The sequence below is a fragment of the Drosophila subpulchrella genome, chromosome 3R (assembly GCF_014743375.2).
Source record: "Drosophila subpulchrella strain 33 F10 #4 breed RU33 chromosome 3R, RU_Dsub_v1.1 Primary Assembly, whole genome shotgun sequence".
In the NCBI taxonomy this organism is placed as follows: domain Eukaryota; kingdom Metazoa; phylum Arthropoda; class Insecta; order Diptera; family Drosophilidae; genus Drosophila; species Drosophila subpulchrella.
The window spans coordinates 3,288,634-3,313,163 of NC_050609.1; the positions used below are offsets into that span (position 1 = coordinate 3,288,634).

At 42.8% G+C, this 24,530-nt stretch overlaps 3 protein-coding genes across 17 annotated transcripts in view; 2 read left to right on the plus strand and 1 right to left on the minus strand.

Annotated features, from left to right (window-relative positions):
• Nucleotides 1-21,952, plus strand: part of LOC119555029 (collagen alpha chain CG42342) — a 72,866-nt gene extending 50,914 nt beyond the window's left edge. For 3 of the 15 annotated variants that reach the window (XM_037866178.1, XM_037866186.1, XM_037866198.1), the window contains exons 3-17: nucleotides 13-92; nucleotides 681-788; nucleotides 902-970; nucleotides 1,848-2,018; nucleotides 2,401-2,506; nucleotides 6,547-6,644; nucleotides 15,429-15,791; nucleotides 16,064-16,132; nucleotides 16,197-16,292; nucleotides 16,366-16,410; nucleotides 16,469-16,531; nucleotides 19,524-19,550; nucleotides 19,629-19,682; nucleotides 19,980-20,177; nucleotides 20,853-21,952. In XM_037866178.1, coding sequence (XP_037722106.1) covers nucleotides 13-92; nucleotides 681-788; nucleotides 902-970; nucleotides 1,848-2,018; nucleotides 2,401-2,506; nucleotides 6,547-6,644; nucleotides 15,429-15,791; nucleotides 16,064-16,132; nucleotides 16,197-16,292; nucleotides 16,366-16,410; nucleotides 16,469-16,531; nucleotides 19,524-19,550; nucleotides 19,629-19,682; nucleotides 19,980-20,177; nucleotides 20,853-21,020 — 1,715 coding nt within the window. In that variant the 3' untranslated portion in view covers nucleotides 21,021-21,952. Of the gene's footprint in view, nucleotides 1-12; nucleotides 93-680; nucleotides 789-901; nucleotides 971-1,658; nucleotides 1,713-1,847; nucleotides 2,019-2,400; nucleotides 2,507-6,546; nucleotides 6,645-15,428; nucleotides 15,792-16,063; nucleotides 16,133-16,196; nucleotides 16,293-16,365; nucleotides 16,411-16,468; nucleotides 16,532-16,721; nucleotides 16,859-19,523; nucleotides 19,551-19,628; nucleotides 19,683-19,979; nucleotides 20,178-20,852 lie in introns of those variants that run through there. The other 12 variants (XM_037866303.1, XM_037866244.1, XM_037866209.1 and 9 more) reach the window with 12 other exon arrangements.
• A 153-nt stretch (nucleotides 21,953-22,105) lies between these two features.
• Nucleotides 22,106-23,867, plus strand: LOC119555131. The gene has a single exon (XM_037866361.1). It carries the CDS (start codon nucleotides 22,292-22,294, stop codon nucleotides 23,837-23,839), a length of 1,548 nt encoding a protein of 515 aa, XP_037722289.1. The 5' UTR covers nucleotides 22,106-22,291; the 3' UTR covers nucleotides 23,840-23,867.
• LOC119555223 (putative peptidyl-tRNA hydrolase PTRHD1) lies at nucleotides 23,835-24,524 on the minus strand. The gene is made up of 2 exons (XM_037866502.1): nucleotides 24,262-24,524; nucleotides 23,835-24,178 (listed from the first exon to the last, which is right to left on the minus strand). Exons 1-2 carry the CDS (start codon nucleotides 24,445-24,447, stop codon nucleotides 24,005-24,007), a joined length of 360 nt encoding a protein of 119 aa, XP_037722430.1. The 5' UTR covers nucleotides 24,448-24,524; the 3' UTR covers nucleotides 23,835-24,004.
• Nucleotides 24,525-24,530: the final 6 nt, after the last annotated feature.

Below are 24,530 nucleotides of genomic sequence, written 5' to 3' on the forward strand. Positions count from 1 at the left end.
TTTCCGTTGCAGGTCCTCCAGGTCCACCAGGTCCGCAGGGAAAGCGAGGGAAGCGCGGCAAGAAGGGAGACGGCGGCGAGAAGGGCGATCCGGTAAGTGGCAGCCGAAAACGGGAAATGAAGTCCATATGCTGAGAGACCTTCCAATTGGAAGTGCTCTACTGATTTATATGACAATAGAAATCGAATTAACACATTCAGAAAAACGTATTCAATCTGGATTTAAGATATGCGTTAGAAATTTAATAGCTCCTTTAAATTGAGATTAATATTCTTAGTTAAGAAAACATCCAGAGTGCAAACATTAAATATACACGTTAATCTTTTAATTACATTACTTTAAATTTAAAAAGAAAGAGTATTAGATTTCAAGCGGATTATATGTGAAATCATCCTTCAAATGCTTGATTTTCAGTGGTACTCAATGGTTTAAATTTTTTAAATATTTATAATTAAGCCAAGCCTTATGAATTATAAAAAAATAATATATGAATTCATAACAAAACATTGCAACCAGCCAGCGATCACCGGAAAAACGATGTTTAAGAAATGATTGCACATACAATCCGACATATTCACACATCAGTTCCAAACGTACATTTACTAAAACGCAACATATTCTGGGAAGTAAGGAAAGGAATTAATATTTAAGAAAACTTTGGATATATTTTCTCCGCCTAGGGGATGAATGGCATCAGCGGCGAGAAGGGCTCGGCGGGCAAGCCTGGTGACAAGGGCCAGAAGGGAGATGTTGGCCACCCCGGCATGGATGTCTTCCAAACGGTGAAGGTAAGTCCGTCACCCAGTCCTCCTTCAGTCGTCCAAATCCGCAAAGGCTGCTGCAATTCTTGGCTACAAATTAAATAGAGTCTAACCGGGTCCAAATTGCTTTGCATTCCTAGGGTCTGAAGAGATCGGTGACAACGCTGCATGGCGGCACGCTGGGCTATGCGGAGATAGTTGCTGTTAAGGTATTGCCACCACCCATCCAAACTCTTTGCCACATTTTATCACTCTGCCACCCAAATTCCCTGTTGGACGTAGACGTTGGACATGGTCAAGACCATTTTTCAGGGGCCAAATGCAGATGGCCAAGCGATGGCTGCCCAGCGTACACAAATTATTCGCAACTGGTTGTCCTTGGTCTCTGGATTTGTCCTTCTGGTCCAGTCCTCGTCCTTGTCGTCCTTTTACTTAGTTGTATCCTTGTGTAGTTGTGTTTATTGTCTCGCTTCATTCTCGTTTGTAATGCTTTTAAGTTGTCTCCTGTCTTCTGGCTTCTGTCTTCCGTCGGTTGTCCTGCTGCCTTGGCTCTTTTGTTTAAACTCCGCCATAAATTCGTTGCAACATCGTAGTTTTGTAGTTCGGTAGACACTTTCCCCCTTTTCCTTTCTTTTTGGCAGTGGCAACTTTTCGGACAGATCCCTTGGTAGTTTTTAATGGAATTTCCATCCTATTTGTTTCGTAGTTTTGAAGTTACCCTTTAAGATCGCTCATTTCATTTGGTTTATTTGCTTTTAATTTGGCTAATCTGGCTTTTGCAGCAGCTGAAGTTTAATATTTGATGATTTATTAACCATTGTTTTTATTAACTTAATTTAATATTGTTTTTATGTTGCATTTAAACTTGTTGTTTTTGGTTTGTGTTGATGCTGTAAGGACTTGCAAGAAGCAGGCGTCAATGTATCCGCTTCCACAGTCATACAGCTGAAGGTGAGTAGTTTTTAAGTTCCATTGCCCAGCATGTCCTGTTTATGGTTGATGTCCTGCACGTGCCCCGAACTCCATGGGAGATCTTGAACCCTATCCCAGTCCTGAGCTAATATACATGTTTCCTCGTTACCACAGGGAGAGCCTGGTGAACCGGGTCCGCCAGGACCTCCGGGTGAGGCGGGACAACCTGGGGTGCCTGGCGAGCGAGGACCTCCGGGTGAAACTGGAGCACAGGGCGTCCAGGGCGAGGCCGGACAGCCAGGAATCGCAGGACCACCTGGCGTGGCCGGCGCACCTGGCACGAAGGTGAGTTTCTGCCGGTGATTGTGATTCACCGAAAATCCCTTTACAAAAACCTACAACCACAAACAAAGGCAGCGCGCAGATAACACACACATAATAACAATAAAGAGAATCCGAGGGAGGATGGAGATGTCAACAGGATTAATGCATTATTTGTATCTGTTGGATAAACAAGGCGACGGTTTAAGTGACTGCCAGTGATTCGCTGTCATCCTGTCGGGTCGTCCTCTTTTGTTCTCCTGACTTTCCCATTTTCTTTATGGTCTCGGGCTTTTCTTTTCTTCCTCAGTATTTATCGTTTATTTATGCATTAAGGCTGTCCCAGGCTGACTCTGAGTTTTCCACTTAATTTCCACAATGACTCACTCTCTGGCTGACTTTGCAGGGTGACAAGGGCGATCGAGGCGATCGCGGACTTACCACAACCATCAAGGGTGACGAGTTCCCCACGGGCATTATCGAGGGTCCGCCGGGACCGCCCGGACCACCAGGTAAGTACTATTTCTATTTGTTTGTTTGCCACTTAACGCATTTGGGATAACACAGATACAGATACAAAGATACTTGTGCATTTTGGGCATCAATCGATCGATCGAACATGGAGTTTTTCAAGTGGTGCGGGTCATCTAATTTATTGTCACTCGCATCTGGGAGTGCTGGAAATATGTGGCCCACATCCTCGTCTAATTGAGTCATTGACAATCCCAGTGTCCCATTAGATTGGCCTTTTTTATTTTTGGTCGGCTCGTTTAAATGGAAATCAGAGTGCCAGCGCGCGCGCTCTATTCACACAATTTTTCAACAAATTTTTATGGCCTCACACATATTTTAAATATTTTATTCGTCGCCTCTGCCATATTTGGTAATTTTCAAATTTCATTTTCCACTGCTGCATTTTGCGATAACTTTTATGACCTTTGTTGTTCCCCCAATTCGGACTTTAACGTCAATTAAATGCGCATAGAAATGTAGGGAGTTCGGTACGCCCACAACAACAATGGAATTTCTATACGGCTTTCGGTTTTACGAGCCGGCTCCCAACACAACACATTTCTGCACTTTATACGAATTTAATACACGAGAATAGCCCCAAAAACATGCCGTTCGAAAATAGTTGAAACGCCCCAGAATCAAATACAAATCTAGTGATTCTCGTAAAAATTTGTAGAGCCCAAAAACTCGTGGCACTGGCCGCAGTCGTAAAAATGCAACTTTATGTCATTTATGTTGCTTTTAGCGGCTCATTAGCATGACTACCATCGAGTTGGAGTACAACACTATGGAATCTGATGGTATGATATGGGATGGGTTGGGATCTCGGTGGGAAAGCTTGTACTATTGTTTTACTAGGGGCACTCAACGGTCGCAATAAATAAGCAATCGCACGAGCTGCGACTGATGGATTTAGTAGATGGATTGATGGCCAATAAAAGTCCATTGTATGACACAGGAAATTTCTTTAACCAATTGATGGATTGCGTATTAATGGTGTTGACTATCCGTTGTCGGTTTTTTGTAGAGAGAATACATTTTTATTTTAATTTTGGTTCTGGTAATTTCTTTTTTATGCTTTGGTATGACGCCCCCTTGAAATTACATTAAACACGACATTGAATGTCCATTAATGGCTTTAATTGGCTTTGAAATTTGTAATGATCCTGTGCAAAAGGCTATTAAATTCTAATTTCATGATGATCCGTTACATACTTTCTAATTATAATAAAAGCTTATTGGAATTTCATTTTAATTTAGTTTTGTCAGCGATAATACATCTAAATATATAAGTAGATAAGGTTTTTTATGATTTATTTACGATTTATTATAATTTTTTAAGTTTTCCCTGATTGAGTACCCCTAGTGCGTTTGACCATTCGTTAGGCCATCAAGCAACGCCATCAATTAAGCGCTTGGCTGCGGTTTTGCGCAACCCGCATCATTACGAGGGTCCACGCCCCCTCCTCCCAGCCGCCCTTCCACCCCTTGATGTGCCACACCCCCTTCCCTGCCCCTCATCCACCGCCCCTTGACTTATCAGTTGGCTGGCATCAAAGTGCTTCGATGTCGCCACTGGCATTCGGATGTGATTGCGATGACGAGGCTCGTGTAGCTGGCTATTGTTTCTGGATTTCTTTCTGGACTTTTGTACTTGCGTTGCAAGATCTGCTGCTGCGATATCCAAAGGAAGTTGAAGTTGGATTACCAGTTGCAGTTGCTGTTGCACTAGTGCTGCATTCGATTACCTCCGTTGAGTTGTTGGTAGGCCCATCCATCCAACTCCCGCCCACTTTTCCCTGGTGCGTTGATGGACATGAAATTGCAATTTATTTTTCCCCAAATTCGGCGACAAGAACCCAGAACCCAGGGGACATTTCTCCGGCTTGATTTGAATAAATGGAACGTCATTTGTTTCCGGGATTCCCTGCGTCTGTCTGGTCTCGACGGCTTATCTTATCGGGTCCGTAATTAGTTAAGCTTTCTTTGTGTGTGGGCCTGGCAGCCCAAAGCAATTGGATGTGCTGTCGTTTTCAGGCGGAAAATGCCGGTTGTCCGGTGGCCCAGAGCCCAGAGCCCAGAAAATCTCAGCACAAAACATGGACAATCCCAGCTGTAATATCAAAAAATTCAATTTATTTCATGATTTATTTGAATTTCATTTCATTTGGGTTTTTGTTTTTGGCTGATTGCATTGCGTCTTCGGGCGGCATCCGTTCTATGAAATTAAAACTTATCTCGGGCATTCCATCTGCCAGCAGGGCAAAAATAAACACTAAGCTGACCGACCGGCAATCCAATATCCTGGACACTCTGGACTGGACACTATAAATCCACAATCCACAATCCTCTCTGGGCCCTCTGCTCTACCATAGTTTTTATACTGTTTTGCAATTGTCGCTTAAAATGCTTAACGGTGAATTATGCATACATAAATAGAAAATAGAAAACTTCTGGCCCAGACAATGGACTGAATGGCTTTATAAACAAATGGGAGGCGACATCAGAGGATCTCTTTCCTGGCGTGCCGGTAAATTTATGCTCTCCGCAGGACGACGAGGTCCTTTTGCGTAAAACGCAATATTATGAACTTAATAAATTCACTATATCTTTTTGCCCTGGCCCGTTTTTGACAAGCCGCACAATTGGATTTATCTATGATATAAGCCCCCTTCTGCCCTACCCTTCGTTGTTGGTTGTGTTGGTTGTGTTGGCTGTGCAAATGGTCTCGTTTAATGGCCATGGCAAACAGCCCGAAAAAAAGAACGCAATTTCTCATTATTCTAACTAAACAGGTTGGTCGACGACCGCACAGTGGGGCAAAGTCAATTTGCCGCTGATGGATTTATGAGCCACTTCAGCATGGCGGCTTAGGAACAAAGCACGCAAATTGAGTGAAGAGCCTGCGTTTAGCAAGAATGTGAGCCACCGGGGGTCGGTAAATTGTCAGGAGGGGATGTCAGGGATGGGGTCTTATGATGAGCTCAAATTGGATTTGCAGCCAACAGACGGCTGTGGAGTATTTACTCCATATACACAGAGATCCATTGGAGAATGAGATTCCTTGACGACGGGGGTATGAGCAACCCAAGAAAAAAATACGTTCTCAGGAACGAAATCCGCCATTCTATCGATCTTAGAAGTAAGACAAGATGGATATAATTCCAAGTTCACAAAGTTTAGATGAAGGGACTCGGCCTTCGAGACTACTTTCTTCTTGAAAACCAAAATAGATACTTATTTTTCCTAATTTCAAGAGTAAATTTGTCTCAATTTTAAGAACGTTTCTTCTCGAATAAGTGAGAGGGAAAATTTTAATAAGTATGTTGGAGAACATTTTCGTTTTGATTTCAGGAGTATATCTTGTCGAATAACTATGAACACGAATTTTTTAAATGGAGAACATTTGATTTGTCTCTATTTCCATCTTAATTTTTCTGCGTGTAAGGTCTTATTTTCCAGCTGCCAGCAAAAGTGCAGCTTATGCATTTTACATTTTTGTTCTGCATCTGTTTGCATTCCAATTGCTCGAAGTGGCGTCGTAGGGAAAGGTATTGCGACGACGTTATATATCTGTATATAGAATGCCATTAAGTAGGTCAAGTCGCTGCCATCATTAGCATAGAGATAGGGAGAAGCTGGGGCCTTGAACCATTTACAATCGACTGCCGACCACGGTGAACTCAGAGCATTTCATTCCCAGGCAAATAAACAATTTGCATTGCCAACTAAGCCCCGACCATCGTTAAACCATCAAGAGCTGTCCGTCCCTTATCATCAACCAGTTGAACAAATTGCTGACCAAAACCAACAGAATGGTATGGGGGGAGTGGGGGCTATATTGAGCTCTCGGTGCTCTATAATTACAAAGGCCACGCCCACTGTTTGCACAACACTTGCGGGCGTAGCTGAATCTGTATTTGTATCTGTAGTATCTGTGTGACGGTATAGGTATAGGTATATTGCCATTGTTTGCTCGCATTTTGAAATCTGTCACTAGAAGCGATTCGGTGAAATTAACATTGGGTTTTGTACACAGGTCCACCCGGAGAACCAGGGATTCGAGGAGAGGCGGGACCCATTGGACCTGCAGGACCCCCTGGAGAGAAAGGACCGCGTGGCAAGCGCGGCAAGCGGGTGAGTGTAATCAACATAATACAAAAAGCTGAGAGGCAAAAAATAACACAACCAAAAAAAAAGTCTGATCTCGATTTTTAATTAGAAACTCGACGGCACAGGCTGTAAATTGAGTTCGAAAACAAGAAGTGTATTATCATGTAAATTACTTTTGTACAAATGCGTGGGCGTGTGCGTTAATTTTATGCTAATCTGTAAATACTAGTGACGCCGCGGGTGTAAATATATACATATATGCACAGAGATACCCACCGAAACTTGTCCTTCCGCATGGTTTCACCTGCATGTTTTGGCAGTCGGTGTAATGAGCATGTTTACACGGCTGCGGGAAACGTGTTACTTTACTCATTACAGCAAGTGCGAGTCCTGAGATTCAATTTTGACGAGCTGCCAAAGAAGATAAAAGGAAAAAGTGCCGAAAGTATCTGGCAGATACTTTTGGCAGCCCATTCCAGAGAAACTATGTCTTTCGCCGCCCCTCTAATCTGATGCCTAAATGATGGCCTCTCCCTTGAAATACTTTTCGTTCCATATCAAAGGCATTTATCTAGTATCTTAAGTATCTTAGCAAGTTATAGCTCTGAGCCCCCAACCTCTACGTAATTTTGTCAACAGTGCTGGAATACTTAACATTTTTATTGGCACTCCAAGTGTCGGCAGCTGTTGCCGCCCTTTTGACGTGTTGATGGATGCGCCCGATTCTCTTCGGGGCGATGCTGGAATTTTCATTTCATTTCCTTTCTTTTTTTTCGCATATACATATACGCAGATACATATATGAATATGTGGCCAGCACGTGTTTGTGTGCGCTATGAAAAATGCATAAGCGCCGCCAGCGAAGCTGCTACGCCACGGATGAGTTTCCTCGGATTCAACTTTTGGCCAGGGGTTCGTGTTTATGTATTATGCTATGCTGCTGCTCAACCAGTGCGCAAACATTTGCGCATTTTGCCCATTTTCACGTAGCCATGGCCACGGGGCTGGGGGAACTAGGAAAAACATTCTGATTATCGTGCAGCAAAGTCAAAGTCATGGGAGCCGCTGTTGCCTCCGTATTTGCTGTGTTTTTCATGCCATAACGCGTAATGCCAAAGGAAAACGGCAGGCATTGGCCAATACAAACCGACTTTCAATACGCCCAACAGCGAAACAACAAACAGAAAGCGCGGCGGCAACGTGCTGAACTTCTTTTATGAGTTGCTCATGGATTCTCTTTCAAACCCAAGCGAGGGCAGTTAGAGCTCTTAATGTTCAGAAAAGTTTACCAGATAATAGGATTAAAGAGATACAGGCATACATTAAAGGATTAAGAACAGGAAGAACTTAAAATTAAGGAAGAAAAATTATGTGAAAAATAAATTGAACAAATATCTTTGAATTAATTTTTTAAATTAAAAAGTGTTGTTCAATTGTATTGAAAGAATTTAATTTATCTACATTTAAGTATTTAATATTTTATGAACGGCTTAAAGCCAATTAAAATTATTTTAAATCGACTTCAATCAAATCCTTAATAACAACTCAGTAAAAAGACCAAATAAATATAATTTTTCCCAAGTCAAGAAATAAATTACAATGCAAATATTCACCCCATGAAAAGAATAAAGCAACAGAAATTCTGACTACCAAATAAATACAAAATATTTGACAAGCACGTTTGCATTAAAACCAATTAAGAATTTGAGCACATACTTTCATAACAATATTTAAAACCGAGTCGAGAGATACATTTTTGTGGCCAAGAATTTGGCATGCTTTTTTCATTGGCCAAAGGTAAATGAATAGTTTTCAAATAGAGGAAGCAGTTATTAGACATTCCATAAAACTTTTCGATCTTTCCAAGTTGCCAGCCAGTTTCGAATTCCCCCTCTGAGTTCCCCAATCCCAATCCGAATCCGAGGGAACTGCAGCAACGTGATGTCAAAACAAATGAAAGTCATAAGCAACGGCTTCTGCCTGTGGGCCGACTTCTTCGGCAAACAAACAAAACTTTTGGCAACAACAGAATAGATATAACTATATTCGCACTCATGCGCCGCACCGCAGGCAGTGCAAGGCATAAAAAATGATTTGCAACAATTGCCGTCATCTTCGCTGGAAACGTGACGCCTTCCAGGCAGTCATTTCATTTTCCAATGTGGCATCGATTTCCCTCTTGAAAGAAAGGAACCCCCAACGCGATGTCGCTTTTGCCTGACTGGATTGTAAATTATAATAATAATGATAATGATATGAGAAGCTGGTGGGAATTGTTTCCCAGCTTTCAATAGACCTTCGAAATCAGCTCAACCTGGCCATAATTAGTTCAGCAAATCGTAAAAAATGCCCAGGCTATTTTCGGCAAAAAACATTTATCCATTTCTCGCCAACGGCATCTGGCTAAAACCATTTCCCCCAATTTTTTCCTCCTGTTATTGGGGTTATTGCCTAGCCGTCGGAGTCATAAAAAATACATAACGCAATTGCTGGCGTTATAAATTTGACATGTTATTCTCGTCGCCTCGTCAGAATAAAATGCTCATATAGATGGCCACATGGCCAGGGGCGGTTTGAGGAGGGGGCATTTCCATCTGATGACGGGTTAGCATATGAAATGAATTTGATGTGTGTTGTGAGGCGTGAGGCAGAGTTTCACAAGTAACCGATGATGCTGTGCCCTATTTTCAGTCCATTACCAATAAAAATCTATGCCTTTACTAAGCTTAGTGACAAAAACCAGCCAGGTCGGCCGTCAAAAAATTCATAAATCAACAAAATCTTTTTAAAAGCATAATACTCCCTGCCTATAGGGTATTTCAGTGATTTTTGCCCGCAGCACAAACATGAAATTTACGAGCGGGCATCATATTAAAAATTTAAATTAATTTTAAAGCGGGTGTGTCTTGTGGAATTTACTATGTCATGGCTCGTTTTAGCAGTTGCAGATTTGCACTTTCCGCATTTCCACATCTATATCCCGGTTTAATAAAGCTGAAACGATAAGTCACACGAGGGGGGTTGTATGTTGGATGCTGTGTGTTGTATGTTAGATGTAGGATGGCTGACAGCAATCTCAGCCAGAAGAAACTGTTTGTGAAACGTTTATGTCAAATTTATGCTAATGTATTTTACAATCGTTGCTCAGCCAGGGCCCCCATGTCAAGTTTGTTGTCTTTCGGGGCCCTTCACATCAGCATAAATTTACCGAGCCAGCCCTCTACAAGGTTTGCTTTGCTTATCAACAGGAAAGTTTTCCCGTGCCGCCTGCTTCTAAGTAAATGGAGTCATAAAAATTGCGAGAGTCGCAAAAATCTTGTCAATTCGCTACACGTCACATGGTCTCTTTGGGTTCTCCTCCTCGAAAGGAAATGCGATCCCAAGGAACTTTCAAAAGAGAGCTCTCTCCCTGGCTTGGCATACTTTCGTCGGCAAATCAAAGACTTAAGGTTGTGCTTACAGGACCTTTAGCGAGCAAATGTGAATGTGTGTGTCCCTGTATCCTGTACATATATCTTCTTGTCTGCCACTCAAAGGGTTCATCGCTGTGGCTGCCACTTGGCCAATTCGTTGGCCCGGGTGTTGCCTAAACGACGCAATAAGCTTAGCACTTTCAACCCTCCACCCTCCAAGGAACTCCGGATTCCGGATCCTGGGCTCATTGCCTGGATTTTCATTGCTTCAGCTTGGGTGGAGACGACTTTCTCTTTTCCTTTTCCGATTTTGCGATTTTCCGATTTGATAAGCCCCACAAAATGGCCAACACAATGTGTGCTTATGTGTTACGTCATTGTTCATTGAAAAATGCGCAGCATGCAAATTTAGCCTTCTTTGTGCGCAATTTTCCAATTTTCCTCTGGCTGCGGCAATTATCTGCGGTCAGCGGCCATCTATCTTGTATTGAATGGGTAGATGGCCAGATTGTCCTGGCAAAAAAAAGGAGGAAAAAACCGGTCAAGCATGGAACACGCCGCAGGACATGCGTGGGTACATATGAACATGTGGGTGGGAGGTGGGAGTTGGGGGCGTAATGTCCCGGCCCCAAGGGTGTGCGTAACTTTTATTTTATGGCCGCCGATGATGAGAGCGCTGCGGGAGTCGCAAAAACGATTGAATAAAGAAATCCGGGCTTATAATGCCCACGCCTATACACAGACCTGGCGACAATGCCCTCTGACCCCCTGTACCACCCCAAGGAACCCCCAACACCCCCCTATCCCTATCCCCATAGAAATTTATAGGCACGCGTGTTACATTGACGTGGGTTTGAGTTTGAGGTTGCCAACTCTGGAAATTCGAGCAGGGGGGTAGATGTTTGTGCGGGTTGTAGGGTCAGGAAGTGGGGAATACGGAATGAGATGGAGGAAAGAAAACCCCCACCCACTTTGCATGAAAAAGTAGCAAAATTATACGAAACCAACGCGCTTTGCCAACCCAGAAAACCAACAGCCAACCGCACAAATGCCAACTGCTGCCATCTTGGCATTGATGTGGAACTGTAGTCGTCGGATGGCAAAACGACGAAATCTTTAACAACGATTTCCCTAAATACTTCCGAATTTCATACATATTACAATATCACGGCAGCCGGAGCAACCGCAGCTACATTGTTGGGGGCGAAACGAAATCACGCGAAATTTTTACAACGAGTCTTGACTTGCTTCATTCTGTGGGGCTAGGAACAGTGGTTGTTATGGTCGATATATTACAGAGATTTTTAGATGTGTATATACCTAGGGAAACTAGTCTACACCAGTTTAGTTCATCTTCCTTCTATGACATCACATATATTGAAAAACAATATTATGAATATTTGTTTTATTGAACAAGAGATCGCAGATAAAAACGTAAATTATTTCTTGAGATTTTTATTACCCACGATAAAAGAATTAAATATGATCCATCAAAAGATATCTATATTTTATAGTTTACAGCATATTGTATTGTCATTGGTAAAATTGGAAAAACAGAGGATTTTAAGAATTTGTTTCATAACATTAGAACTTTGGAACTCAACAAACCGATTTCTTACGAGGTAGAAAGTGCTGAGTTCGAAAAACTTAATTGCTTCCGTATTTGAAATTTTTATGTTATTTTCATAGATTATCTTGGAAGACTAGGTTGCATAACAGAAACATTCCCAGGTTGTTTACAGTTCCGCCGTTTACGGCCCGATTCGCCCATGGTAAGCGGTATCAATGCGAGGCGGAACATATTACGAATTTAATGCGCTCGCGTACTTGCCAAGAACTTCCCGGCCACCCTCGGATGTTTTGTAAACTTTTGCGGCAATCGCGCAACGCATTACACGCCATGAAGTGGCGGGATTTTGGGTGTATCCGGGTGTACGGAGTGCTATATATGTGGGTGTGTGCTTGAGCCGGAAACGGGCTGCAAAACTTTCACCTCAGGTGATGGGCCGATGGGGCGGATGGTCGTTCAGTGCGCTTTTTTCCCTGTTGTTATGGCCCGAGAAAAATATGAAATTTCAAAAGAGAAAACTGCCGGGGAAAATGAAAAATTGTGAAAAATATGCGCGCACGCAGGAGGGAAGAACCAGACGGCACATGCTGTACTTGAAGGCGAGGGTCCCGAGGTGGCCCCATCCTCCTCCTCCTCCTGGAGGTCTGGTCCTCCAACCTGGCCTTTCTCCATCTGTTTTTGCACCCAACGACATCCGCAAAAGGTCGCGTCGAGATCAAAATGATTTTCAATTTAACGCGTTTACGTGCGGCCATTTGTCTGTTTTCCTCCACTGGTTTCCTGCCAGCTTTAAATGGAAAAACTTCGCCGGATGCATACTGAGAGAGAAATCCGGACGTAGCGACAGACAATCAGATGGGGCAATTAATTTACAATTACAATTTGTACATTGACAACTAAAATGTGCAAAAAAAAATATATAAAAGATAGGTATGCAATGAAAAAACGCCATTTCAGTGGATGTGGAAAATTCATTTGCCTCGTCATTTGTGCGTTAAATTGAAAGGCGTTTGTGCAAATATTTTCAATATTCACGCATAATTTAAGAGGTCCCTACGCCCAGCCATCCCCTCGTGTGACTGTGTTTGGATACTTTGAGAATTAAATTCTACCCGAGGCGCCTTCTCGCACAAATATTGATACATTCTAATGGATTTCCCTACATACACACACTTTTAGAACTCTCTACCCCCACAAAACCAATTGGTTTTGGGGCTGCCGAAAAGGCATCCAATTTTTTTTTTCGTAGTTAGGCAGCTGCGTCCTTTCGAAGCCCACAAAATCAGTTGGCATCTGTATCTGTATCTGTATCCTTTATTTATGTTATTTATCGAGGCTGCCTTTAAAAGCCTTTAAACCCCGAATGCCTTTCTTCAACTGGCCAGGCGAAGAAAATGTGGGCACATAAGCCCTCAAAGTGTCCCTTAATTACAGCAGAAGGCAAACGTTAAGCACTCGGCTTTAATTCAAATCGCTTTAATTGCTCTACAAATGGCCAGAAAGGCAGGAAAGCGAGGGGAATTCCCATTCCGCATTAGAAACAATGTGCAAAAGTTGCTAACAAAGCGAGGCAACCGAGGCAGGAGCTGGAGAATCCTTGCACACAAACCAGGGGCACACCTGCTCAGGAGCTGGGAGCTGGGAGCCAGGATCCACATGCAGATGAGCTCCTGGGCCAAAAAGAAAATGCCAAGGGGGAAAAAGTTGAAATTGGGAAGTGCATTTGCGGTGAGGCAAGGACTTATGCTCCGTCTCCTTCTCCTTTTTAGTCTTTTCAATGCATCCTTAGTCCATAGTTGTCTTTGCCGCCTCGTCCTTTTGTCTGCCGCCATTTCGCAGGACCAACAACTTGTGCATATGCCAGGACCAAGCCCAAGCCACATCCTGTCCGTATAAGTGTGCGTTAAGCGCTTACATTGTTATGCCTTGCCGCTGATGCGGATGCTTATGCCATTGTCCTTATGGTTGCTGTTGTTGCCGGGTTTTAATAACTGTAAGTACGCCACTTCCTGTGACAGAAGAGAATGTAATTGTTGCACATGCCCGGGCATGCCGCAAGGAAATTACACTTCCACAGATGCAGATACAGTTGCCGTTACACATGCAGATACAGATACAGCTACAGGATCAATTGCATAATGCCAGGATAGTGGGGAACGAATGTGCGTAATACATAAATGCATTTGCACAATCAAAGGACTAAACGGATACATTCAATCAGATTTCGAGCAGTACTGCTCGGGGAGCACTCACCTTTAATTCCACGAAGGATCCGCCTTTAATGCCAACCTGAGGCCCATTTTAGTCGCAACTCGATTTAACCCCGAATCCTATTGAATATTCCAGCGAAACGTCGAGTGTCTCTATTTGCTTGAGCCACATGTGTAAATGGTTTTCCCCATTCGCCTTTATTCTAGCCATTTTCCATGGCTCCTTAACGTTTTCCACTGCACTCTCGCTGTTTTTGCCGGAGTTTGCCTTTTATGTCGCTCAGCATTCGCCTAATAGAGGTTTTTGTTTTCGGGTGCATTGCGGTCTGAAAGCCCCCGCCCTCAACAACTTTTGGTAATTTCCCGTCAGCCCCAGTGCACTGTAAAATAAAATATAAATAATATAATGCGCAGTCTACATAACTAAAAAACACATCATTTAAAATATACAGGAGAGCTTTAAACGAAAAGAGATTAAAAATGTCAATAAAACAAATAAGTAAAAGCATTATATATTAGACAATGCAACGATTTCCTTTCTGTGGAAAATAATACATATAAAAATTTAAACAAATTCTAAAAACTAAAAAAAAGTAAAACACATTTTTGAGAATATTATACTTAAACCGAAATTCAAATGTTCACCTTGATTTCTATGGGTTATAATAAATATAAGAAATGGATACAGTAATCCTTTCATTACTCTAACATACTATTCTTTCCATTAAGAAACTTTATACTTGTGTAACCCATATTCTTCGAGTATAATAAGGTCGATTTTAAACCCACAAGCTAAATCTCTTTTTTAAACATTGATTTTGAATGACTTTTCCTGGGTGCAGTGCACGTTTGGATGGGTGCGCTCACTTAAGCCCCATCGAAACTTTGGACTTGATGTTTGTTGGGGCTGCCTTGCCTGGTTGTCTGTGCCTTGGAAATTTGCCTTGAAGCGCTCACATTAAACCACCGAAAAAAAACAAGGAAAATAAGAATTAATTGTCTTTCGCAATGCACTCACTCACTTACACACACACACACATGCCACGCACACACAATGGCAAGTGGCAAGAGCCAAAGAGCACCCACACACTCGAAGCGCGGGGCACCGGCACTCACACACAGGCACTCGAGGCACGTAGGGAAGTCGCTGTCGCTGACTTGACTTTATTTTCGACTCCTATATATATACCCCTTATGCCCCATAGACCTCCATGGAACGCGGTTCGGTTTTAAAGATTTTCTATGCAGCCATTGTCTCAACGGGGCAGTGGCAAAAGTGGGAATGTGGATGGTGCGATGGCATGGATGCTCCAACTTGCACTTAACACAATTTCGTGGCACACAAAAGACTTTCGCTGTGGCACAACCACCAGAACATGCCACCAGAGCACCACCCCCAAAAAACCAACACCCCATTTCCCATTCCCCTCTCTGTGGGGAGGAACTTTTTCCCTTAGCTGCGAATTACGCGCCGCTTTTGTTTCCCCCATCAAAAGCGTGTGGCAAGAGCGCGTGCAACGCCTCGGGCGGCGCCACGTGGCATAAATTAATCTTCCCACTAAATTTGCCATCTTCTCTCCTCCAACCCTTGCTTACACACTCGCAATTTGGGCAGATATTCGGACCCGGAGGCACCAAGATAGACGAGGAATACGACGATCCGCCGGTCACACTGTTGCGAGGTCCTCCAGGACCACCTGGCACCTCGGGCAAGGATGGACGCGATGGACGGGACGGCAGCAAGGGAGAGCCCGGAGAGCCGGGAGAACCCGGATCCCTGGGACCACGTGGCTTGGATGGCCTGCCCGGTGAGCCGGGCATTGAGGGACCACCTGGATTGCCCGGTTATCAGGGTCCGCCGGGAGAGAAGGGCGACCGCGGCGATATTGGACCGCCTGGATTGATGGGTCCTCCGGGCCTGCCAGGACCTCCCGGTTATCCTGGCGTCAAGGGTGACAAGGGCGATCGTGGTGATTCGGTGAGTACAACGTTTAACTTACTCAGAAAAAAGGGTTCTCGAAAGATATCTTAAATTTTAAAAATTCTGATGAAGTGTTACTCTATTTAAAGAAAAATTTCTTCTTCAAAAACAAAATCCACCTCTACTTTGAGAATAGTTCATTACTACTCATAAAATTAAAATAGTAAAGATAACAGATATCGACCCATCCACAGGGATAGATTTAATAGGTTAAATCATTGTAAAATAAAACATAATTTGAGCATGAATAATTCAAAATTCGCTTTCAGTACCGCAAGATGCGTCGTCGTCAGGATGACGGGATGTCCGATGCTCCGCACATGGCCACCATCGAATATGTAAGTTACTGACTTGCTCCACCACTCTATGAGTTTATCTTAAATAATGTGATTTCCTCCGCAGTTATACGGTCCGCCGGGACCACCGGGACCCATGGGTCCACCGGGTCACAACGGCCTTCAGGGGGAACGTGGCATGGACGGACGCAAGGGGGCTTCGGTAAGAGTCCATGCGCCACCAACTAATATCTCTAAATATCCAGCTCTAAATCTGTTTCAAATCTCCTCTGCAGGGTGAAAAGGGCCACAAGGGAGACCAGGGACCCATGGGGCTGCCGGTAAGTGTCGAAATTGCCCAAAAGTTTAGCCCGTGATTGCAATGAAATATAATTGCAGGGTCCGATGGGCATGAGAGGCGAGTCAGGACCTTCGGGACCCTCGGGAAAGGCTGGCATACCGGTAAATTTCAATTGAACACCGGAAACCCTCATTGTTTGGCTTTTAATTTGTTGCCCCCGCAAAATTCGGGGTTATTATCCCGCTTAGCTAGTCGTACCCCTCCTTTCGTTTTTGTGGATCTCGTTACTAAAATGTTTTGACTAACCAAATTGTGTGTTCTCATCTCTCTTCTCTTTTCTACTTGGAACAGGTGTGGGGCGACTACTAATACTAGTTAAAAGGCAGTCCCTATTAAAAATAATAACCAGCACACATTGCGCCAAAGTCTAAATGAAATGCGACTTGAAAAAAAAGCCATTTAAAACTCACCCACACTCACAAAACACACCCACACACACACAATCGAACAGAAAGTCCTTAAGAAAATGCATACATATGAAGAAGGGAAATCCAATTTAATCAAAGCAAATCAATGTTCAAAGTTACGAAGCCGCGCAACGCTTGTCAAAATGTGCTCAGTTATCGTCTATATATATAATTATATATAAATGTGTATATGACAGGCGTACTCTATATGTAATCAATTTGTACAAACACGCACCCATGTACAGAAAATCAAATTCGAAATAGCAGCATGTCAGTGCCGAGTAAGCAAATCAATTAATTGCACAAGGCAAGGAACCGAACGAAGCCCCTCCACTCCACCCGCATGAGAAAAAATTAATATTCATATCATTTAAAATGCCCCAAGAGTCAAATAAGTATTTATGTATACAATCAAATAGCGCAAACAAACGTGTGTCTACAGAAGCGTATTTACAAACATCAATCAATCGAATCAACTAACACACTTTGCACCCACACACCCACATCCACATCCAAACACAACAAACCAACTAACAAATATGCAATGCAAATATTTTAATTGCATTTCATTCGCCGCCGCTCTGTGCGAAGCATTTGCAGCAGGAGCAGAAAAGTAGAAAAGTCGCTCGGAAGTCCATAAATCATACGCACCGTGGTACGTGAAAAGAGCGTGCTGCTCGATTGCGATTTTCCGATGGATCTCAAGTGCTTCCCCGAGTGCGAAGCTACTAATTGCTGGCTTATGGCCAAAGAACAAAGTCGCAATCATCGGCAATTGGCCATAAGTGACTTAATTACTTGAGTAATCAAATTATTCTTACCAATCGAACCGCACGAGCCTGCTCCTGCTGCATTCCGCATTGTCTTAGGTGCCGTCCAAGGGCTTTTGTCTGAATATTCGAATAGTACTCGTTCACTCAAATACAAAGCATTATTGCCAAAGCTTCAATGTGAAACGCAAGGTTAAGAGCAAGAATCCAGTAATTGTGTGTGTTTAACTAGGGAATTGTGCTAATTAAAGGTGGCAACACAAAAGAATTGTAAGATACTTTCAACCACACTCATCTCTCGATGTCTACAAGTAAAATATATTGTTCAGTTACTTATACACGCAATCCATATTAAAGAGATCTATCTATACATACAAGGCAATGTACTCGTATAATCCATAACAAAGAGCTATCCAACCCAATTGTGCATATTTTTCAGTGTTATTAAATACTTCAACAAATAAATAAAAAATGAAGGGCAGACACTAGCTAGGCTAATGTTCTATAGTCGGAAAATCAATGCTTTCCATTTTCAAACGCAGCTTACGAATGCTGATTAACTGGAGCATCCCCTCCTGAAATGCGAAATATCAACAATAAATACATAATCTTACCGCAAGTATGTATCCTATTGGTTTCATGGACATCTCAAACAAAGTAATGCAAACAATTCTATTTATACAACAAAAATGAAAGCATAAATTAACATTTACGAGCAACTGCTGCATTTTGAATTTCAACGCTCAAACTAGGCAAAGGACGAATAAAACGGCCTGAAAATCAAACATAATCAATGCAAATGAAATAATGCCATGGAAATATGATAATAAAAGTATATACTGCCATTTGACAGCCTTTGCCTGGCATATTTCCGCAACGAGAGAACAGGACCCATAAAAATTGAATGGGCATTATTGAATATGCAAATGGGGAATGGAAATGTTTGCAGCTTTAAGGTTTACTCGAACGGCAAACGCCAAACGGCATCGAAAATCAGAAAGAATATGTCAATTTGTTTTCAATTAGATGTGTCTCGTTGTTGTAATAATCCCCCAAATGGAAAACAGAATACACAGGCAATTTGCATGTCAATTTTCATTTAATCCACTAAATGTCAAAAATAAACCCCAATGTGTACATAAGCGGTAACGGCAAAGAACGAAACTTAATCGTAATTAATTATTAATTTTCCTAGCTCTTTTCACCTCTCAACGTGTTTACTTGCATCTCGCTCTATATACTTATAGATACTTACTCTAGATTCCTTCACTTACTAACAACTAACGAACTCAACTTTCTCGATCCATAGGCTAGAATAATGAATTGTGTTTTTCGCGATTGAAACCTAACATAAACCTAATAAATAACTGTATTTGAAGAGACGTAACAAAAGGTTAAGCCCCTAATAAGCCGCTAACGATAATTTTAAGTGTAAATTTGTTAATTACCCAATAAACAAGAAGAGTTTGCAAACGAAACAAAAAATATACAAATATATATATATATTTACGTGTATTTATGTCTATATACATGCATATACCAAAAATGTCGATGTGCAAGTGCATTATGCCATCACAAACACGAAATACAATATTTTTATCCGTGCTGCTGCATTTCAAATGTATGATTCGAATGAATATAAAAATCGAATGTGAGTTCTGGTAATTATTTGCCGTAGCATGTGCAAACAAGAAACACAGCATTCGCTAGAATGACCGAAATGTAAAATGGCTAAATGAAACTAACATAATTTTCGAATTAATTATGCATTTCCAATAAAGTGATGGTTTTTTACTAAAAACAAACACGGTCCCCGGGACATCTAATACTTTAATGGCAAGGCAGGTTTTCCATTTTCCGACGCTCTGCTAACCACACGCTTTTCCCCATTCTTGTTTCTCTTCCATTTGCTGTAGGGTCCTCCGGGCTTGGATGGCATGAAGGTATTTTTCCCGAAACAGCCAGTGATGTGAAAACAATATGGTAATAACCGATCTGTTTTCTGTTTTCCATGTTCGCAGGGCGCCCAGGGCGAGACGGGACACAAGGGGGAGCGGGGAGATCCGGGTCTGCCGGTAAGCATTATAAAACAACCAAAAAAATCATCCGTTTCTCGGGGCTATTCCCAAGAAAATGTTATTCTACTCTGCAGTGGTTGCTAATTTTAAATAATTCGTGTCTTCTCTTTCTCCTTTTTATTGTTTTTACCTCTGTTTGCATGTGTATCTCTCTTTCTTGGCGTCCTTGACTACCTATATGCACATCTCTTGAAAATCCTTCAACCACCTCTGAACTCTGACCCCCCGACACCACCCAACACCACGCTCACCCCTTGAACACCCCAACACACCTACGGCTAATCGAAACAAAAGGGCACGGATGGCATTCCCGGGCAGGAGGGTCCCCGCGGGGAGCAGGGCTCCAGAGGGGATGCTGGTCCCCCTGGCAAGAGGGGACGCAAAGGAGATCGCGGCGACAAGGGCGAGCAGGGCGTGCCCGGACTGGACGCCCCCTGTCCCCTCGGCGCCGACGGGCTGCCGCTGCCAGGCTGCGGATGGCGGCCGCCAAAGGTTAGCATGCGTTATTCGTTATCGACTAAAAGACACCCACAATCCCAATCACTCACCCCCTAGCACACACAGAAAAAGTTATGGTTATATCTATCATGAATTTATTAGTAATCTAGTAATAACATACTTTAATTTCGTTAATAGAAACCTTTTAGTTCTATAAATACATTAGTTGCTCAGATTTTTGGAGAACAAATATTTGAAGCCTTACCTTACTCAATGTTTTCAAAGGATATCATAGATGTTCTCGGCAGTTCGGAACATTAAAAAAAAATCTAGTTCAATTCAATTAATCATAAAACATTTTCAAAACTGTTCCGACTTTTAAGACATTCTTGAAATGTTTTTAAAGAACATATGTTCGTTTTATAGGAAAATAAAATATTATCTTAAAATGATATAAACTCATATCTGAAATAACCTTGAAGGAACGAAATTTATGTAGGTCCAAATTTTTTTCTGTGCATCCCCAACTGGCTGTCGGAAAGTTGATCGTTATAACTTTGCATGCGCCACTCGTGGCCTTCATCTACTTGGTAGTATCTTGTTGTTGTCCAAGTTGGTTAACTAACTTTTGCTTTCGCACATATACACACACTAACACTAACACACTGGGAAACGCACTTGCACACCCGGAAACACACAACAACACACACAAACGAACACCTAACACAGGAGCCAATCATCTCGACGCCCGTGCACAAGGATTATTTGCCCGATGTAACGCAGCCGGAAAGCAACGCCAGCGATTACGAGCAGGAGGAGGAGGAGGAGGACGAGCAGGCGGAGGATAATGAAAACGAATATGATGAATATCAGGATAATTTGCATAACAATGAGTGAAAAGGAAGCAGTCAGCCAGCCAGCCAGCCCAGTCGAATGGCAAATGGCGTACAGAACCTAAGAACCAACCTCCTTCCTACCTCCCCCACTCACCCACACAGCACCACCCACAAGGACACTCACAACCACACAGGCACAGGCACAGGCACTGGCTCACGCACACAGACGCAGACGACTAGTTAAGCATTTCCGATTTCCGCTGCGAATCCTGGTTCTGTTTCGCTCTGTTGACATTTGCAATTAGCGCTAACAAATGCCAAGTGGCTGCTGCTTCTAACGGTTCTGCAAAGTAGATGCTATTAGCATACTCTATCTCTGTCCCTAACCCGCTTTCTCGCTCACGCACACAATTATCCTTTGGCTAACACACACACTGGCTCAGCTTGGTGACGGGTCCTGGCACTAAATCCCCCGCTCATTTGAACTCTCTCATCTAACGGCCCTTTCCGGCCAAACTTCTGTCTCGCACCTCGCAGGATAAATTGCAGGCCTGGCTCAAGAACGAGCTCAATGCTCTACAGCATCCGCGCTCAAAAAACTAATCGCCAACGCCCCCCAAAGGCAGCAGAGAAGGCGTGGCCCCGCAATATCCAAACGAACCTAAGCGCTTTGGTTTTAATTTTAGTAACTTGTTATTGTTAAATGTAGACATCGGGCAGAGCTATAGCTACTATATACATCCATCGCATAGAAACATCCTATCATATGAACACTGTACAATCTGAGTCCGCATCTGTGCCAAATTGCTCCAGGTTGCCTCCAGTTCCGACATCGCAACTTTTAATTATAGTTTTACTTTACCTACTATTATATAAATTGTATCTACTGCAGCTACTTCTACAGTTATTTCAAATACCTTAAGCAACCAAGGAATCAAGCTATTTTTTACAACAAAACACTATTTAAAAACAGAACTTAAAAAATAAAAGTCAAAAAAACTAAGTATCGAGTGCTTTTAATTAAATTTATGGTGGAAACCATTTATCAGAAAGATACGATTGGGATCCCTGATCCTGAGAACATCAAAGCAGTCGGAGAAAACAACCTCTGTCGTAAGTATGAATTTATTGAGTCTAGCTCACATAATCAAACGGGCAAGACCATTAGGTAAATAACCACTATATTTTTTAAAGTTGAATACAAAATTTGGTTTAGTATTTTTAACGCATCTATTACAAACTAGACATTAAAACAGTATTCCACTGAAGTAGTACAGCTTAATTGCCTTCATAAGGGTAAGAATTTCATAAAACTAGAACGATCCTAGGGTTATGTTGCGAATACCGAAACCACGTATCCGGAATTTTTACGTTCAGGATGGTGTGGCTTACACCGAGGATCGCACTATTGTGCGTCGGGTGATAATCGGTTCGCTCTTTCCTTTCTCAATTGAGTCTCTCGAAAAGTATTTATCTCGTTTTGGGACAACAGAGGAGATCCGATGGGATGTGAATAAGCGTGAGGGATCGGTGCTGTTTAAAGAGCCCACCGAAGCGGCCAAGGCTTTGTATTGTGCTAAGCACACCTTAAATGGCAAAAGTTTTCTTCTGCGAGCCAGTAGGTCCTGGGAACAACCGGAGGAGGAGGAGGAACTGGGCAGACAGAGTGCTTACGATTTGCCCATCGTCGATGACATTTGGTGCAAGGTGTTGGACTACCTGCCCCTGGACAGCCGTCTCAACTTTGCCGCCAGTTGCCAAAGATTCCAGTCGATATACGAACTGGAATCCCAACGTCTCAATCATGTCCTTAAAATGAAGGATGTCTGCCAATTGACCGAATGGAATATAAGGCGAATGATGCGACTTTCGGGAAAACATATTCGCCGTTTGGAAGGTGGACCGCTTCACCCGCGTTGGTCGCTCTTGAAGCAATTTGTCCAGCTACTGGGTGTTAGCTGTCCTAATCTGGCAGAACTTTGCCTTCACCGAATTCCGCTGAATCCGGACCACATGTCTTATCTATTTCAAAACACTAGTGGTTTGGAAAATATAATTAACCTCTCGCTGCGACGTTGTGAAATTACAGATAGACATCTGCTTTGCTTAGGATCCCTTACTAACCTGCGAACTCTGGATCTTGAAGAAAACCCGGGTCTTCTGGGCGACACTTTGGGAGCTCTGCCACATTCCTTGCAGGTTCTGAAGCTTTCAGGCTGTGAGAATCTTGAGCCCACCCGTCTTTCTAATCTAAGTGCTCTACCGCTCCTTCGCGAATTGCGATGTAGTGAAATTCACATGCGCAATTTTAACCGCGACTGGATGAACGAGGATGAGGTGGCTGCGGTGGCTGCAGACGAGCATGTCTATCGGGAGCTGGTTAAGAGCTGTCCAATGTTGGAGGTTCTCGAAATGTCGGTATGTCCATATATGGACGAGAGGCAATTGAGCGGTCTACCGCATTTGCGCACCTTGGTCCTTCGTGCAGTAGACTTGGAGCCGCAACCCTACCAAGTGGACAACTCGATGCTGATGGCCCTTGTGGAGGTGGACTCGCTGCGCCATCTAGAGTTCCGGGAGGCCGGTCCTGGTTTCGTGGATGCATTCGGCCTGAAGATCATCTCCAAGCTAAAGGAACTACGAACTCTGATTTTACGCAATCAGAACTTTAAGGCGGATGAGCTGCGGGAACTGCGTAAACTTAATGCCTTGGAGTTTCTGGACCTCAGTGATTCGCCCCATCTATCCAATGAGATCATAGCGGAATTGGCTAAAACGTTGGGAAAGCTGCGACGATTAAAAATAAAGCGATGTCCTCTTATCTCTCGGCGGCTGACGGAAATCCTCAAGGAAAACCGCTTGGTTGAAGTAGACGTTTAAGGTGCCACCTCCTCACTTTAGAGGAAATTATATTTTTTAATCTTGTATTTCTTTAAATTGTGTTTGTTAAAAAATTGAATATCGTTTTACCATTAGTCGACGAAACTTGCCCTGGGATTTAGTAAACTTGGTGTGGAGTGGATCCCATTGGATTTTTCAACTTGACTACTCCTTCAACAGCTTGAAGTGCTTAACGTATTTGTGAACTGTGTCCTTAACATATGGTTTTAAAGCGATGCAGGTTGGAATATTCTCGGGTTGTTCGATCCACAACTTGTGCTTTATCTCGCTCTCCTTCAACTTTTCGCTGAGCTTGACTAGAGCAGCCTCATCTTTGGCCTGGAAAGAAGAGTATTTTTGTGTAGAGTAATTTATATATTTGACATAGCTTGAGGTATAGGTTGAATTGGAGTTATTTTTACCTCTAGCACCACTTTATGCATATTATCCAGATCCTTCAAATAGGCCACGGTGTCAGCGTCCTCTGAATTTAAGTGAATGACGGCGGCAGTGGCGTGGCAGCACTGAGCAATTACCGCGCCCATCGGCCAACTAAGGGCGGAACGCAAATCACTGCGGACCACTATATATTGCACTATATTACTCATATTTTTAAAAATTATATAGAATGTTTATTAAAAATGTATGGAGTTGAAATGCCGGCAAAGAAGAGAAACAGATGTTTTTGCCT